This window comes from Ovis canadensis, chromosome 19, assembly GCF_042477335.2.
Source record: "Ovis canadensis isolate MfBH-ARS-UI-01 breed Bighorn chromosome 19, ARS-UI_OviCan_v2, whole genome shotgun sequence".
Classification (NCBI taxonomy): Eukaryota; Metazoa; Chordata; class Mammalia; order Artiodactyla; family Bovidae; genus Ovis; species Ovis canadensis.
In genome coordinates, this window is record NC_091263.1 from 47,037,790 (window position 1) to 47,056,710 (window position 18,921).

General features: G+C 41.5%; 1 protein-coding gene across 12 annotated transcripts in view; it reads left to right on the plus strand.

Annotated features, from left to right (window-relative positions):
• Positions 1-18,921, plus strand: part of FRMD4B (FERM domain containing 4B) — a 375,185-nt gene that overhangs the window by 303,960 nt on the left and 52,304 nt on the right. For all 12 annotated transcript variants that reach the window (XM_069561668.1, XM_069561673.1, XM_069561676.1 and 9 more), the window contains 2 exons: positions 17,142-17,225; positions 18,756-18,821. In XM_069561668.1, the coding sequence (XP_069417769.1) occupies positions 17,142-17,225; positions 18,756-18,821 (150 nt within the window). The remainder of the gene's footprint in view (positions 1-17,141; positions 17,226-18,755; positions 18,822-18,921) is intronic.

Consider the following 18,921-nt stretch of genomic DNA (forward strand, 5'->3'; position numbering starts at 1 on the left):
TGGATTATACAGTCCATGGAATTCTCCAGGCCAGAATACTGGAGTGGGTAGCCTTTCCCTTCTCCAGGGGATCTTCCCAACCCAGGGATTAAACCCAGGTCTCCTGCCTTGTGGGCAGATTCTTTACCAGCTGAGCCACCAGAGAAGCCCAAGAATACTGGAGTGGGTAGCCTATCCCTTCTCCAGCAGATCTTCCCAACCCAGGAATCAAACCGGGGTCTCTTGCCCTGCAGGCAGATTCTTTACCAGCTGCGCTACCAGGGAAGCCCATAGTTGTAGACATGGAGAACTATATTAACATCATGTATATTGTAAAATACTCAGAAAAGAGTCATCATCAAAAGCAATGACATAGAGTAACATGTCCAAAGAATGCATACAAAGAAAGTATCATTAGAAGTTGTAGTATTTTCTTTCTGCACAACTAAAGACTGCCCACTACAAAGACTGCTGTAGAGTGGATTCTGAAGTTAGGCAAAGCTGAGTTTGGCTCCAGATCCTGCCTCTCACTGGTGAACAATCTTAGCTGTGTTAGTGCACATCTCTCCACTGCAGTTTCCCATCTGTAAATAAGAATAATTACAGTTCTTTTTAAAAAGTAAGAAAAAATTTTTAATTGAGGTATGATTGACTTGTAACCATATATAAGTTTCAGGTATATAACATAATGATTCAATATTTGTATTTATTACAAAATGATCACCACAAAAAGTCTAGTTAAAATCCATCACCATACATAGTTACAAAACTTTTTTTCTTGTGATGAGGACATTTAAGATCTACTCTCTTAGCAACTTTCAAATTTGCAAAACAATATTATGGTGCATTGTACACTGCCCAGTTTATGGTAGAGGTAAAAAAAAAAAAATGAAGCCGATACTATTGTCATGACTAAGAGTTATCTTGGGATGGATGGGATAGAAATGTTTGCAATTTGCCTTCTTCACGTCAGTGTGTTTTCATTTATTGATAATGAATATACAGTGCTTATGTCAGAATTTTTTTTAATGTTATTTTGTCCTGTTAAAAAACTCATAGATTAGCACAGTGACCTACAGATCTCTGACACTGCATCGTTTTTCAAAACGAATGTAAGATTCATGGAACACTACCTACTTGACCTAACGGAAACTTCCCAAACCAAGGCTTAAAGCCCTTCCCTGCCACCCCAGAGCAACAAGGCAGCAAGCTTGTGATTCCCCCCGGCATTCGGGGGGCCCTATCCAGAACCTGCTGGCCTCCGGGGGTCTGTGTGCCTTTGTGAACAGGCTCATTTAGTTCTGGGCACAGGCGCCTGAGGCTGGGCAGGCAGAAAGGAAGCAATTAAGACAGTGGAAATCTACCAGGGAAAAATGCTGTTGGCAGGGCAGACTTCACCAGGGTGTGACCTGTGCAGTCACACAGGCCCCCCCTGCTCAGAAGGAACCCACACTCAGTTTGATACTCTTCTGTCGCCATCTTGAGATTCCTCATGATTTTTTAAACAAAGAAGCTCCACATTTTAATTTTTCACTGGGTCTTGCAAATTGTGTAGCTTGGTCCTGGTTGTTGAAAACTGTAAGGCCTGGATATTAGATGGATTATTAAAGAAAAGGTCCTCTTGTAGGCGTCTAAACAGGTACTCCATTGATGAAGATAGAACCACACAGAATTCTGCAAAAAAACCCTTTTGCCTATATGTCTGGGAACCTCTTAGCCTTTTTCTGATTTCAGTAGGCATGATCTCCCAGGTCCAAGGCCCAGGGAATAACATAACCTAGACCTCCTAGGGCCATTATGAAAATCAAGAGAGAAAATGCCCATAAAAAGAGTTAGAACTGTGCCTGGTACCTGTAATTCTCATTTCTGGCAACAGTGGAATATCATCAGCCCTGGCTCAGACCTTGGGGTTTCACTGGGTTCCCCTCAACTCCTGGCAACCACCATTCTATCCTCTGTCTCTGAATTTCTGAAGTGTTTTTATTTTCAATATTTACAGATTTTTGTGTTAACCTCATTCTCAGCCTAAGTCATTTTTGTAGATTATATTTCTTCTAAAAGATGTGAAGTTTCAAAGTAGACAGGATCAGAGTTCTTGGCAAGCTGGCTAATGTTTAGAAAAAAATAATCTCTCATCACATTTTCATTATTATAAGAAATTCTTCAGATCTTAAAAAAAATAGTTTGACAGTTGATCCCTATCAAGCATGCAGATGGACAGAGTAATTTGTCCTTGGTTACAAGTTAGACAACAGACAAGAGTTTAACAAATTCTAGAATTCTAGATGAGAGGACACTGTGTTTCCCACAACACAAGCTGGTTTCTTGTCTCTGGTAGAATGCAGAGATAAGGAGGGTCTGATACAAATTCCACAGATTGGTCATGATGTTGGAGGAGCAAGTTTCAAGGCTGCACTTCCACCAGTTACCGTGGGTTCTGTTGAATCAATCCTAAAGCCACTTAGAACTAGGAACTTGCCAAGCTGCTTCCAAAGTTCTTTACCCATGTGGTTTATTACCAACTGTTAGGATTGCCAGACTGAACACATAAAATAAACAAGGCATAACTTTTTTTACTGTGTGTTCTAAATGTTTAATCTGGCAACTCTAACCTAGATCACCCACTGGGGATTCTTCTCAGTGTTAAGAAGCCACCCCTAGCCTGTTCTGAGGATGATTGAAGTAAAGTGTTTGGTATAATTGTTGGTTTTCTGTGCTGTGATCAGAAAGGAAAGAATACATTTAATGAACACAGGCATGTGCCTTCATAGCAACATAGCTTCATAGCATCATCCCAAGAATGCCAGAAAACACATCAGTATCCCTGCCTTTATAATGAGGAAACCGAGGCTTACATAGGTGAGTTTAGCTAAGTCCTATAAACATGGAGACCTGGAACTGAATCCAGTTCTAGGTCCTGACCTTATTACTGCACATCACAGGTCTAGGGGCCAGCCAGTGAGCATGTCTGTTGATTTGTTTTTAAGTATGTGATGGTTTTACACTGGCCTATGTCCCAACCCTGGCTCCCCATGTACCAACTCTGGTGGGACAGCAGGCAGCCAGGTGGCCTCTCTAAGCCTCAGTTTCCGTATGTGTAAGTTAGAAACAGCTCCTACACCTCAGTTTGCTATAAGGATTGAATGACATCCTTTTTTTTCTCTCTCTTTCTCTTTTTGTATAAGTAAAATGCTGAGCACTTGTCTGCCGCACAGCACATGCCCTTTTTCTTTTAGAGCCGCAGAAGTTTCTAATTTATTGTCTTGTGAAGGAGCAGAGAGGTCCAAGGCAGCTAGAAACCAAGGGCAGCCTAGGAATATATGCTCACACCGGAACACCAAGGAAGGAGCTGCATCTGATTAAGATGAACTGGGGTTTCCCTCCTTTTCCCAGAAGGGATGGGGGCATCCCTAGCTTCTATAATCCTTTCAGTTCTCACTTTCCACTCCAAAAAGACGACCTTGGCTTGAGGTGCGATCAAGACCTGATTAAATGGGGTGGGGAGGAAATCCTAAGAATGGAAAGACCCTCTGACTTGGGAGGGGAGGGGAAGAGTTCTGGCCCAGCCCGCCGGGCTTTTCCGGCCCCTCCCCCTGTTCTCTCCACCCAGCTTCCCAGTTCCCTCCTCTCCTTCCTCCTCCTCCCCTGCTGCCACTCAGCTTAAACCTGGAGTCCTGAGAACCAGCCAGGCAGCCTCTGGTCCTCTCGATTTAGCACTACCTCAGCGAAAGGCCCCTGGTAAGTCTTTAAGGTCGCTAGGCCCTATTTCCTGCATCTACAAACTCAGTGTCAGACCAGAGTAACTCAGATCTCTTAACCAGCTGGCAGGGTTTGGTCTGAAGGGGTGGAAAGTGAGGCAGGCACTTTATTTTAGCTATTATGAAATTGTCTCAGTCTGTGAGCATTTTTACTAAAAACTGCAGTAATCAGTGGTGGCATTAAAATCGGGTGGATCTGAGCCCTAGCTTTTTGTCTTGGCATATGATTGACTATGAATGAGACTGACTGCTTGTTTCCCTCTTTCTCCAGCTGCTCCCAAGCCTTCTATCCTGTAACCGAGAGAACTCATCAAGGGTTGAGATTTTACTATGAACTTCTTAGCTAGGATTACAAATGGGGCATCATTCCCTAGCAGTCTAGTGATTGAGATAACCTGAGTCCACTGCAGAGGATGCAGGTTTGATTCCTGGTCGGGGAGCTAAGATTTCACTTGCTGGGTAGCACAGCTGGAAAAAAAAAGTGTCAAACTCAATAAAGTTTGAAAAATAAAAATCAGGCATTAGGAACACTTTGTGTGGTTTAAGGAACCTTTGTTGGATGTTGGGCTTCTCAGGTGGGCTTGCGTGCCCTAAAATTCTGCTAAAAATGACTGGAGTCTGACTTTGTAGCTCTTAAAAAGTTTTTTTTTTTTTTAACTAAGTTTGGAATCTTTGCTATTAGAGGACAGCTACAGACAATAGTTGGTTTGATTTAAGAAACACTGAGTGATAACACATATTCAGTCTGGTTATCTGTAATTAGATCTTTGTGGTTTAATCCAGTTTTTTACTAAACCAGATTATGTTGTTCAGTCATCAAGTTTTATCTGACCCTTTACAATCCATGGGCTGAAGCACACCAGGCCTCCCTGTCCCACACCATCTACAATCAGATTATCTAGTTTTAAAAAAGCAACCTATCTTTACCCTAGAAACTAAGTTTAGTAAAATCAATGAGTGGCCACTATAATTACAAATCCCAAAACCTCAAGTTAAGCTGGCAAAAGCCTTCTCTTTCCCCCTTTGCTCTCCTTCCTTGTTTTCTGTCCCTTCATTTTGAAACTAGAGAAGTTAGCAGAGTTGTCCAAGTGTAGGCCTGGAATCATATCAGTTTCTTTCTTGCTGAGTTTAAATGAAATCTCTTTTAAATCTCAGTTTTCACATCTATGTAACAGGGATGCTAGTGATAATAGCAGAACCTTTAGAGAGGTTTTAGCCCAGTCTCTGGAGCCTAATAATGTTCAGTGAGTGTGAGCATTTCTTTTTAGGGACTGAATGGAGGTACTTACTCTGTCTGTATAACTGCTGGGTCATCCTTGGAAGGGGCTTCCCAGGTGGCTCAGTGGTAAAGAATCCACCTGGCAATGCAGGAGATGCAGGCTCCATCCCTGGGTCGGGAAGATCCCCTGGGAGAGGAAATGACAACCCATTCCAATATTCTTGCCTGGAAAATCCCATGGACAGAGGGGCCTGGTGGGACACGACTGAGTAAACAACAAGGGCCTCAGAAGGGTCTCCTGAAACTAGCCTACTGGGCTTCTTCAGCCTCTTTGACCTTCTTTCCTGTTTTAAATTGTAGATTTTATCTCTTTCTTGAAAACCTCCCTGTGTTCATATTATGTGTTCATTCTGTTATTCTGTTCCTGTGGTTCTTAAGTCATTTATTAAACAGATTGCTGGGTCCCACCTTCAGCCCTTCTGGTTCTGTAGGTCTGGAGTTTGCATTTCTAACACATCCTCAGATAGTGCTGATGCTGCTGGCCAGGGGGTTATAAGAACTACTGTATTTTCTCATGCTTGACAACCTTTAATATCCCTTTACCTGGGAATTAGTAGAGAGAAATTTTCTGTAATGAAAATTACCTTTCTGAGAAGGTAATGAACTGGATTCATCATTGAAGGCCAAGTTCCCAAATAACTGAAAGAAACATGATTTTTTTTTTTTTTTAATTAAAAAAGGGTGGTGTGAAGGCTGTCTGGCCAGTGAAAAAATGCTCTAAGTAAACTGATAACATATCTTAAACTGCTAACCACCACAGTGTTGACCAACACTGATACCATAGTTGAGGAAATTAGTGCTTATGTTCTGTATCCAGGATCCTTCTAATAATACCATGGTTAAGCAAGCTGTCAGGGCTTCCCAGGTGGCACTGGTGGTAAAGAATCCGCCTGCCAATGCAGGAGATGCAGGTTCGATCCCTGGGTCTGGAAGATCCCCTGGAGGAGGAAACAACACCACTCCAATATTGCCTGGAAAATTCCATGGACAGAGGAGCCTGGTGGGCTACAGTCCATGAATCACAAAAAGTCTGACATGCTTGAGCAGACATACACACATCCTTAAAGACCAGGTCCACCCGGAATGCTTTAGTAGTTGCATTGACACCTGTTACACCATTTAACAAACATTAAATATACTTTTTCTGGCTGTTGTAATCATTGCCATGGCCCGTTGCTTCAGTTTAGTGCAAAACTTTGATAGCCACATGTCAGCTTTCCAACAAGCATAGATAAGGAAGTGGCTTATCACCAACCTCTGTGCAGGCAATTCCAGAAGACCGGCAAACGTTTCTAATTTACACCAGTTCCTAATGACAGTAAATCTTTAGCTTGCACAGAGCACAGGATTAAGTAGAGCTCCAAGCTGTGACAACTCGCTTGGATTCTCGGAGGCCCCTTAGGCTGTCTGGTAGACTTTATCTTGAGTGTTCAACAGTCATTAACTATAGCTTTTTTATATTTGCATATGCGTTTAATGGGACTTCCCTTGTGGTTCAGTGGTAAAGAATCTGCTTGCAATGCAGGAGACCTGGTTTAATCCCTGGGTTGGGAGGATCCCCTGGTGAAGGGATTGGCAACCCACTGCAGTATTCTTGCCTGGAGAAGTCCATGGACAGAGGAGCCTGGTGGGTTACAGTCCATGGGGTCACAAAGAGTCGGACATTACTGAGAGACTAAACAACAACATACATTTAATGAAACATGGATTTTGAGTTATGCTTATGTGTGGATGAGAAGACGACTCCAGTCCCAGGTTACTTCCTAAAGATCTTAATTTTTGCCTTGGTGACATTTGACACTCATTTCCATGGGTCATTGTGCTTTTCAGATAAGGAAGAGCTTTAGCATCAAAAAGAAAAGGAAAGTTTGAGGCTTGGCCTTTCTTTTTTTTTTTTTTTAACTGTTCTATAAACCTAGGGATGCTCCCATACCAAACACTGACAGTTACCATCTTCAAGGGATCTCATTCAGTGATTGGTTTGCTCCAAAACGGCCAGCAACCGCCGTTTGCTAATTGCCTGAACTCCCTTGCCCTCCAGCCTCGGCATGGCAGGTGGCTGATTATAACTGTGGGCAAGTCCCCAACTAGGCACAAACAGGTGCACACATCTGCTGGGGGTGGTTGTTTCCACACAACTGCTTCAGCACACACAAAGGATGGCCTCAGTTTTGCCAGCCACGTGGCTGTCTCAGAAAGGGGTGAGGTTGGCACATTCCTCCAGGGCTTGTGAGATCAGGAAAGAAAAACAAAAGCCCGTGAAAGGGGATTCTTGGGAATGCCAAAAACAATCATCGAGGCAAAAGGAGCCGCTGGTGGCTAAACGGTAAAGGCGGGTCCTGGGCCGCTTCTAGAAAGCTGTCAGTATACGAACCTGGAATACCTGATGAGAATACCTGATGACGGGGGTTTAGCCTAAGTCATCAGATAAAATGCAGTCTTCTTCATTGTAGCATCTGAATTCTTGTTGAAAGGATGAAGAATAGCAGTTTCTGGTTTGTTACCGACAAGTAGAAAGTCCTGTAGATTTATGGGCATTGTCTCTGGCTAAGACTTGGAAAAAGCAGTCCCTCTTGGCAGTTCTAGTCAACTGAGTCTTTAAAATAACACTTCCACTGCATGAGGCTCAAGAACGTCCACACAGAGTGAGTGTGTTTACTCCTGGGGAGAGGCAGAGACATCTCCATCCAGGCTTGCTTACATCCAGCTGGTTAGGGGCCCTCCCTGGGGATTCTGAGGTCACTCCTCATTCATACAAACCCAGCCTCCCGCCCTGCCTGCCTGCCTGTCTGTCAGCCCCAGGAGGGGAGGAGCCTTCTGTGCTCTAGCCAGACCTGGGCCTCCTAACTTTTCCCCCACCCACTCGCAGGATCCACGTGGTCCCAGCTCCCAGGCAAATTCCCCAGCTGGGGTTCTTTGGAGGGTGAACAAATAAGCATTCTGCTACTGTCAGTCTACTCACACTTGAAATCCTGCCTGGTTCTAACCTCTGAAAATGATCGGGATGAACTTGAAAGTAATCCCCTGGTGTTTCTAACACTTGCCCTCTAACTGGCACTGGTCTTGCTCACCGGCACCCTACCTTTCACCCACTAGTCATATTTAACTTAGTTTTTGATGTGAATTATATCACCCGGATCACTGGATGTGAATTATGTCACCGGAAGGCACCACCCTTATGGCAGAAAGTGAAGAAAACTATAGAGTCTCTTGATGAAGGTGAAAGAGGAGGGTGAAAAAGTTGGCGTAAAACTCAACATTCAGAAAACTAAGATCATGGCATCTGGTCCCGTCACTTCGTGGCAAATAGATGGGAAAACAATGGAAACAGTGACAGACTTTATTCTTGGGGGCTTCAAAGTCACTGCAGATGGTGACGATTAAAAGATGCTTGCTCCTTGGAAGAAAAGCTATGACCAACCTAGATGGCATGTTAAAAAGCAGAGACATAACTTTGCCAACAAAAGTCTGTCTAGTCAAAGCTATGGTTTTTCCAGTAGTCATGTATGGATGTGAGAGTTGAACTATAAAGAAAGCTCAGCACTCAAGAACTGATGCTTTTGAACTGTGGTGTTGGAGAAGACTCTTGAGAGTCCCTCAGACTGCAAGGAGATCCAACCAGTCCATCCTAAAGGAAATCAGTCCTGAATAGTCATTGGAAGGTCTGATGCTGAAGCTGTAACTCCAGTACTTAGGCCACCTGATGCAAAGAACTGACTCATTACAAGACCCTGATGCTGGGAAAGATTGAAGGCGGGAGGAGAAGGGGATGACAGAGGATGAGATGGTTGAATGGCATCACTGACTCAATGGACATGAGTTTGAATAAGCTCTGGGAGTTCATGATGGACAGGAAGGACTGGCATGCTGCAGTCCATGGTGTCGCGAAGAGTAGGACACGACTGAGTGACTGAACTCAACTGATAATCACCAGGAAGTATGGGTAAAACATGTATGAATGGTTTAAAAAACAGATTAGAAGTTGCACAGCCACATAACCACACCCAGTGAGGAATGTTGCCAGGACCCCACCCACGCCCATTGTGTGCTAGCGCCCCCTTTTCCCAATAAACATTCTCTCTCTGCCCAATTGTACTCTGACTATGGAACTTATCTTCTTGTTCTGCTTTATATTGTCACCTGTGTATGATCCTCTGTATTCATTTTGCTTGCTTTCGAACATATATACAGGGGATGGTGATGTATATCTTACTTTGAGTCTTGATTCTTTGCTTAATATTTGTGAGATTCACCATATTGTGTGAAGCTAAACAGTACTTTCTTTGCTATATGGCATTCCATTATGAATACTATTATTTTATCATTTCTACTGTCATGGGATATTTGGGTTGTTTTCTTTTGTCTTACTGTGAAAAATGCTGTTATAAACTTTATTCTTTTGTGTCAGTTTCTCTAGAGATATACCTAGGAAAAGATCTCTGGGTTGTGGGGTATGCAGATTTCCAAAATGATCATATCAATAGAGTTTTCCACCGTGAATGGATGGAAGTTCCTATTGCCAAACATCTTGATGTAACCTCTGCAGTCTGGTACAAAGTGGTAACCCATTAAAGATTTACTGTGTGTTCCCCAGAGTTCCTATAAAGGTGAACACTTGATTCTGCCTGTTGGCCATCTGGGTTTCTACTTGCGCACTGCTTGGTGAGAGATACAAGCCCTTTCACTGCCGGGCCATCCATCTCAGCCATCTTTTGTATCTTCTTGGTCCTCTGGTGTCATAGCCAGCTCCTCAGCTCAGTCACTTCCTTGTTGGTGGTGACTTGTTAGAGGTTTCCTGTACTAAATACATTCTTTCAGAAAAGTGATACTATGTATTCATGGGAAAGGATGTTTTGCAATAGCTCAAAGGAACAGATTTGGAGGATTAATAGGCACCTTCTCAAACACAAAGAAATAAGGCTTGTGTTTTTTCCTGAGAGTAATCTTTTGGAATGCTCCAAATTCCACATTTGTCAAAATTATTTATGTTTCTCATTTATTCATGCCCTACTGACACTTTGCACTGTAAATAAATGATCTGAAACTGGAAACCCAGTTGAACTGAGAACTCTACATGCTCTTCTAATAGTTTATATCAGAACTTGCAAAGTAATGGTCATGGTCTGCTGGAATATATGTTTTATAGGACCTGCACAATGTTTTACTTTTTTTATTTTGACTTTTTTTTTTCCTGATTGAGGCAATATTTTGAAATTGCTCTTAAAAAAAAAATGAAATTGCTCTAGGTAAAAATCTGAGATTTTGCCCCTTTTCAAAACAAGTGTAATCCTAATTAGGCAGTAGTGGATCTGTATTCCCATGTGACACAAAAGACCTGTATCTGAGCAGTGTTTCCCCATCAGCAGTGCTGTCTGTTTCTTCAGTATCCAGTCTCCTTTTTCTCCATGTTAGTAGAATTTTTAGCGATGCATGTGGCTGCCCAAAATAAAGACTTACACATCCCAGTGTCCCTTGCAGTTAGCAAGAGCCTTGCGATTATTCTGGCCAGTGGGATTAGGGGAGGTGGGCAGCTTTCAGGTTCTGCCTGTAACAGAGTGGGTATGTTCTCCTTTATTCTTTTTCCCCTGCCTGATGGCTAAAATGTGGGTATGGTGATGGGCTGTCTTGGATAACATGAAGGATAGCAGCACCCCAGGAATGGTGAAGCAACAGGAGAAAGGATTGGGCCCCTGAATACTTCATGTTATTCCAGCTCTGACTTTTATATCAAGAGAAATTAACCAAAGTGTTGATCTCTCTCACACAGTCAAATCTATATTCCCAGTAATACTTCAGGTGGGCATCGTTCTCTTCCTCACAGTCCCCATCAGTCCCCATAGTCCCTGTGTCTGCTGCTGAGTTTGACTTGCCCTTCTCAGCTAGCTTACGCAGATGGATTTCTAGTACCTCTCTCCCATGGCTCCTATTAGACACTTGCACCTGAGATACTTTTATATTTTAATGTCTTAATAGACTAAGGATGACAGAAGAGAACATTTCTTCAAGTCTAAAAGATGCAGTTAGAAGTTTTAGGGTTGGATTATCAGTAGTTTTATAAGAATCCAGGTGAGGGTTTTTCAACCTCAATACTATTGACAGTTGGGGCAAGATAATTCTTTGTTGCTGGGGCCTGTCCTGTGTATTGTAGCCTGTATAGTAGCATCCTGGCGTCTGCTCAGTGGCTGCCAGTAACACTGTCTTCCCCAGGTGTGACTAAATGTCTTAAGACATTGCTAAATATTCCCTGAGGAGCAAAGTTGCCCTAGTTAAGAACCACTAATTGAAAGTAGATTTCTTTTTTAATCTTTTTTAAAAAATTAGTAGACTTTATTTTTTAAGAGTAGTTTTTGGTTTACACAAGAGTTGAATAGAAAATCCAGAGGAGGGGAAATATATATATATCTTCTCTTCTCCCCTCTCCCGTCTTTTCAGTTTCCTCATCAGTAACATCTTGTATTAGTGTTGTACATTTGTTTCAAATTATCAATATTGATACATTACTAGTTCAAGATTGCTGGGAGAAATATAAATACCCTCAGATATGCAGATGACATCACTCTTATGGCAGAAAGCAAAGAAGAACTAAAGAGCCTCTTGATGAAAGTGAAAGAGGAGAGTGAAAAAGTTGACTGAAAGCTTGACATTCAGAAAACTAAGATCATGGCATCTGGTCCCATCACTTCATGGGAAATAGATGGGGAAACAGTGGAAACAGTGTCAGACTTTATTTTTTTTGGCTCCAAAATCACTGCAGATAGTGACTGCAGCCATGAAATTAAAAGACGCTTACTCCTTGGAAGGAAAGTTATGACGAACCTAGATAGCATATTCAAAAGCAGAGACATTACTTTGCCAACAAGGTCCATCTAATCAAGGCTATGGTTTTTCCTGTGGTCATGTATGGATGCAAGAGTTGGACTATAAAGAAAGCTGAGTGCCGAAGAATTGATGCTTTTGAACTGTGGTGTTGGAGAAGACTCTTGAAAGTCCCTTGGACTGCAAGGAGATCCAACCAGTCCATCCCAAAGATCAGTCCTGAGTGTTCATTGGTAGGTCTGATGTTGAAGCTGAAACTCCAAATCTTTGTCCACCTGATGTGACGAACTGACTCATTTGAAAAGACCCTGATGTGGGGAAAGATTGAAGGCAGGAGGAGAAGGGGACGACAGAGGATGAGATGGTTGGATGGCATCACCCAGTCAATGGACATGAGTTTGAGTAAACTCCGGGAGTTGGTGACAGATAGGGAGGCCTGGAGTGCTGCATTCCATCGGGTCACAGAGTCAGACACGACTGAGTGACTGAACTGAAGTGAACTGAAAGTTGATAGTCACATTATGATTCTCTCTGTGTTGTACTGATTCTATAGCTTTTGATAAATCATATATCCATGATTACACTATTATTCAGAATAGTTTCATGGCCCCCCAGATCCTTTGTGTTCCACCTATTCAAGTGTATTCCTTTTAAAGTAATCTAAACTCTCCTTGAAATGATCCCTAAGCCTATTTATTAATGCTCATTTTCCTTGCTTCTCAGTGATTGATTTGTACCCAAAAGAAGTCTTAATGAATGAATATTCATTGTTATTTAGGATGTGGGCTCATGATTAACCTTTGGTAATTTATTGATTTATTCACTCATCATTTCCAGATATATAACATCACATCTTAGAACTGGGGTAGGTTCTAATCATGCATAGTTTAAATTACTTTTGAAAATGTGTTGGGAAGGTGACCTGTCGAAGACCAAAATTCATCAGGTAGTATTTTTCTCCATTTGAAACACATAGCTGTTTCTTAAGTTAAGCACTTAAGAAATACAGAAGTTTCTTATGATTAGCGAGCATGTATTAAATGCTTAAATACTATACTAGAAAATTCTCAATATGTTGAGAGGCTGGTGCTTTACGGACATAGAAACTAAAATCATCTTAAAGGGAAACAACTTCAAACCTTCCATTTCACACTTTTTCTCAACAATCAGCTTTTGAATAGAATGATGGATAGAATTTCCCCCTTATTTCTTACCCCTTTCTTCTCTTTTTTGGCTGAATACATTTGCATAACTTAAAAGCGGTATCATGAAATAGAGGATAAACTTAGTTACCAAGGTCGGGGATGGGAGGGTGGGCTGGATTGGGAGATTGGAACTGACATAAATATACTACAATGTATAAAATAAATGACTAATGAGAACCTACTGTACAGCACAGGGAATTCTATTCAATATTCTGTGGTGATATAAATTGAAAGGAAATATAAAAATAGAGTGTGTATATATATGTATGACTGATCCACTTTACCATACAACAAGAAACTAACAACATTTTAAAGCAACTATACTCTAGTAAAAATTAATTTTAAGAATTACATACAAATTTTTTTTTAAATCCAACTGCATCCTATGACACTTGTTTCTACATGCTCGGATGCAGTATACACATAATACGTATTTGCTAAATGAATGAGTGAATTTGTGGTAAATAGCAGCTTCTCTTCTACTCTAGCGAGGTCTTGATAACCACAAAATTAACTCTGATCCAAAGAAATAAGTAAATGCAAGGTTGAGTTCTTGAAACTCAGCATACAGTTCACATGAACCCAGAAGATAACACACATGTGGATGGTGGTGATGATTAATAACAAAAGGTATTATCTTTAGTCTGTCACTTCAGAACATGTACATGTATTTTCCCTTGACAAAAAAATTCATAAGCCAGCCTCTTTGAAAAGGAAATGGGATTTGAAGGACAGAATAAAAGAAATGATTAAGAAAAATAAATATCATTGTGGGAGTTGACAGATGACCTTTCCTTTGATTAAATTGGACTGTGGTATATTTTCGTTTTCAGGAAGCCCAAACCAGTTTCCCCAGATTGTCAATGTGGTTAAGTCATACTGCTCAGATTTCAAATGAATGGAGAGATTTATCCTTATGTAAGAACGGGAGCCAAGTGACTTTTCATTTCCTGGAGTGATTTGTAAAGCCGGATCTTTCACCTTTAGGGAGGGCCACAAGCCTGGTTTTGTAGCATTGACAGGTGCAGATCATACTATCTCCCAGTTAGGTGATACTCTGTCTGTTCTCACTGAAAGATGGTAAATTTATGTACAGGTTGCTCAGTGGGTTCACTTGATTGCCCGTGGCCTGGTGGAGAAACTGATAAAACCAGCAAATGAACCTTCTGTAGACACTGAAGGAGAACCACTCACACCACACCTCATCAGGTGACAGGAGAGAGCAGTTTCTAATCCGGCACAGTGCAACCTGGGCCAAACAAAGCCAGTCAGCACACCATGCTTGGTTGCCCAGTTTGACCTGTGACATTAGGTCTAGGAGGACTGGATGAATGCTTTGGGAGGAGATGGACCTTGAGTTCAGTGTTTCATCCTCCACTTGCAAGCTCATCTCTTCCAACATCACAATTCACACTGGGGCAAACCTCAGGGAAACAAATGTGAAAATGCTTGAGTGATGGCTTTTGAACTAATTGATTCAGAGGTTTCATTTGTAAGTAGGGGTGAGGGCAAAGGGGGAGCTCTGCCTTGCCAGAGATGAGAGTATTATGTGGGCTCTCTAGGATACTCCTCTGGGAATCTGTCAGGGAATCCGGTGATAGAATACTGTAATTACTCTATTGGTGGGTCTTGGCCTTTGAAGCTTTCTGGCTCCTCCACCTAATAGCCGTGAGACATTGAACAAGAGGCTTAGCCTCGCTGAACCTCACACTCTTACCTGTGAAGTTGTTGTTTAGTCACTAAGTTGTGTATGACCCTTTTGCCACCCCTGTGGACTGTAGCCCACCAGGCACCTCTGTCCACAAGATTTCCCAGGCAAGAATACTGGAGTGGGTTGCCATTTCCTTCTTCAGGGAATCTTCCCGATCCAGGGAGCAAACCCATGTCTCCTGCATTGTCAGGTAGATTCTTTACCACTGAGCCACCTGGGAGGCCCTCTTCCCACCCCCAACCCTCTAGCCCCTATAAAGTAGTCTGGGTAAATAATAGTACCTGCCACATGGGAAGAGTTGTGATGGGATTTTCATGAGGTGAACAGTGTCCTCCAAGTGCTTTCCGTGGTGCCTAGCTCTTGATAACCTCAACAAAGGGTGCGTGTGTGCTAAGTTACTTCAGTCATGTCCAACTCTTTGTGACCCTATGAATACTGGAGTGGGTTGCCATGCCCTTCTTCAGGGGATCTTCCCAACCCAGGGATCGAATCCGTGTCTCTTATATCTCCTGCATTGACAAGTAGGTTCTTTACCATTAGCACCACCTAGAAAGCTTCCCTGGTGGCTCAGAGGTTAAAGCGTCTGCCTGCAATGTGGAAGACCTGGGTTTGATCCCTGGGTCGGGAAGATCCGCTGGAGAAGAAAATGGCAACCCACTCCAGTATTCTTGCCTGGAGAATCCCATGGACGGAAGAGCCTGGTGGGCTACCGTCCACGGGGTCGCAAAGAGTCGGACACGACTGAGTGACTTCACTTTCTTTCTTTTTCACTTTCAGGAAGCCGTAGCTAGTGGCAAAGGTATGAAGAAGTGGAAAATAAGAGGAAGAGTTACCAGTATTTTGTTTGAGAAATGCCAGGGTGGTCAGGATTTTGCTCTTTAATGCACTTATCCTAAGCTCCAGTGGATTCTTTTGAGAGTCATGTCTGTTTCAGCGGAAACTGCTTTCTTAAATACCTGTAGCAATTTAAGAGTGTTTTCTATCATACAGCACAGGACCAGCTATGACTGAGTCATGCTCCCTGTTCTCCCTTGTGTTAAGTTCCTTAAAGGCCACAAGGCCACACCCATCTCTTTGGGCAGCCACAATTTTGCCTTTTTTTTTTTTTTAGTTTTGTTCTCAAAAGTCATTGTTTTTGATCAAGATATTGTTGTTTGAAATATTATACATTTCATGTGTATAACATGATTCAGTTTTTAAAGATGATATTCCATTGATGGTTATTATATAAAATATTGCCTATGTGCCCTGAATTTTGCCATTTTAAAATGAGCTGATGTTTCACAAGGTACATTTTAGTTCACCTGATACAATTTGAGGGACATCTTGGGTTTCATTGGGTTTCCCTTGTGGCTCAGCTGGTGAAGAATCCGCTTGCAATGCGGGAGACCTGGGTTGGATCCCTGGGTTGGGAAGATCCCCTGGAGAAGGGAAAGGCTACCCACTCTAGTATTCTGACCTGGAGAATTCCATGGACTACACAGTCAAAAAGAGTCAGACACAACTGCGTGACTTTCACTTAGGTTTCATTAGAAGCACATTTTTCAAGTCATCTTCTGTGGTTTCCACAGATGGCCAACTTTCTTCATTTTATTCCAGAAAGCAGTAGGGAAGTAATAGAAAGGTCTACACACATCTTTTTATTGCAATAATATCTATTATGAAAAAGTGGTAATACTGTGTGAACGCTTTTAGGATAACTAATGTCCCTACATAGTGAATATTATGTAGACACTAAAGATAATTATGAGGGTGCTATAGGAACATGAAGAAAGTATATAATGACATTTGAAACATGCTATATAAAAATAGAATATGAAATATGCACAATTATAGTAATACTTTTGTAATAAAATAGATACATATGGGGAATATACAATGAAAACAGCTGTGAGTTTGTAAGGAAAATGAAATTATGGCAATTTAACATTATTTTAATGTTCTTTGGTCTTTGTAAAAGCCTCAAAAATCTCATCAGATGACTTGGTTCTCCATTTGGGCACTGTCTTTAGTTAAAGTCTATTGCCTTAAGTCTGCTCCCAATAACCTTTGACACAGCCCAGTGTACTATCATTGGGCTTCCCAGGTGGCTGAGTGGTAAAGAACCTGCCTACCAGTGCAAGAGACACTGGTTCAGTCCCTGGGTCAGGAAGATCCCCTAGAGAAGGAAATGGCATTCCACTCCAATATTCTTGCCTGGGAAATCCATGGACAGAGGAGCCTGGTGGGTTACAGTCTATGGGGTCACATGTCACAAAAGAGTCGGATACAACTGAGCTAGTAAACAACAACAAATATGCTATAATTGTTACTTTTCAGATTTCACCTGATGACCAGCTTGGATAATCATTTAGGTAACAGCAGTTGACATACTGTATTACTTTTCTTTTTAGTGATGAAAATGCCAGGAAAGATTTAAAGACACTTCCAGCTTTTCCAACCAAAACTCTGCAGGAGCATCCCTCCCTTGCTTACTGGTAAGCTGAGCCAAGATGGCCCATGACCCCATTGCCATAGCCTCCATTGAGAACTACGTGCTCCTCAGGAGACTGCAAGAAATATAAGTGAGGGAAGTCTCAAATTGCCTATAATATGTGTCAGACTAATAAGAAGTAGACCTTGATCCTTCTAGTGACAAGGTCTTGTTAAAGCTCTCTGGAGACTGTCATCCCAAGACTTGTAGTCATATGTGGAGAGTAGCCATTTGCCTTTCCATTCAAGTGCATAAAAGATTTGTAGAGTGCTGTTAAGTGAATCATGCTTAGTATATGTGTAGTCACTGTGTAACACAGCCCTCATCTGGAGGAGTGCAATGCAAGTGGTATAAAAGACTTCCTTGAACAGAGGTGTTCGTAATAAACAGAAACAACCTGAATGATCAGAGGTTTCATCTATAGCCAGGAGTCATTGTCTATTTTGAGCTGTTTTCTTTGTCTGTGTTTTAATGAATCCATAGTACCCACCTCCCATGCAACATTTTTCCTAGAGAATTACATTTTCTCCCCTTAAACTACTTACATTCCCTTTAAATATATTTTCCTCAGTTTAAGGCTGTGAATCCTGAAGATGGTTTTCCTTTCCACTAGAAAACTGGTTACAAAATAAATATTCACCATGAATGAGCTATAATATGAAAGTTGGGAAATTTCCCAAGTCAATAGTGAGAGTGAGTGCTGAGGCTACATTGCATCCTGAATCTGGAACCTTTTAAATGAATCATTGTTAAGTGATAGTTTCTTAACAGTAAAAAGCAAAGACTGATTACTGTTGATTATTGGGTATATAGAGATAAAAACGTTTATTCTTCTCAGTTATACTTGAGATGTGACTAACAAGCTACCAGTCTGAAAGGAGGGTAAATAACTGAAGGGTGTCAAAAGTGATCAGAGTTCACCCGTTTTTCCCCTTTCTAGTCAAAAAGTTTTCTCCTAAGACAATAATGAAGGTATTATTACCTTCTCCTAGGGTATTATGTGCACAAGTCGTGACAGTAGAGGATTTTAGGTTGAACACTCACTTAGAAGCATTTTTAATTCTTTCTAAATCTTAGCAGTTTAAGGAAAATGTCTATAATACCTTACCCCTGCTGACCTCTTTTAAAACTTTTAATTTCCCCAGCAAGAATCTTTAGCATTTAATAATATTATTTTGTATTTATTATATTCCATCAGTTATGGGAGAAAATATTAGTTTTTCATTTGATGAATTGATGTTATTTTCCTTTTCTAATAACTTAAGGTTTTAAAAGTTTGCACATAAGTACGTTATATAAAATTGTAAACAGTCAAGACAAAGTAGTCAAACGTCTGAGGTCCAAGAGTCTATGTCCTACAAAAACAAAAGTCAGCCAGCTTCTATCTCCTGAACAAGCTGGTCTTCTTGTCCTGAACAAGCTGGTCTAGGCCTTCTTTCTCAACTATTTTCAGTGGCTCCCTGAAAATCTTGAAATGGAATCTGTACTTCATACAGTCGTGTATTGCTCTACTTTTCATCTCCTTGTTTTACAGTGAGGACAGAGTAATTGAACATTATTTGAAAATCAAAGGTCTGACGCGGGGTCAAGCTGTTGTTCAGTAAGTATCTTTCTGAAGATATAGTTGTAATGTCTTCTGTTCGAGAAAGTCATCTGAAATGATTTCTGTTGTACAGTTTGTGTGCATATAGTACCTGGCT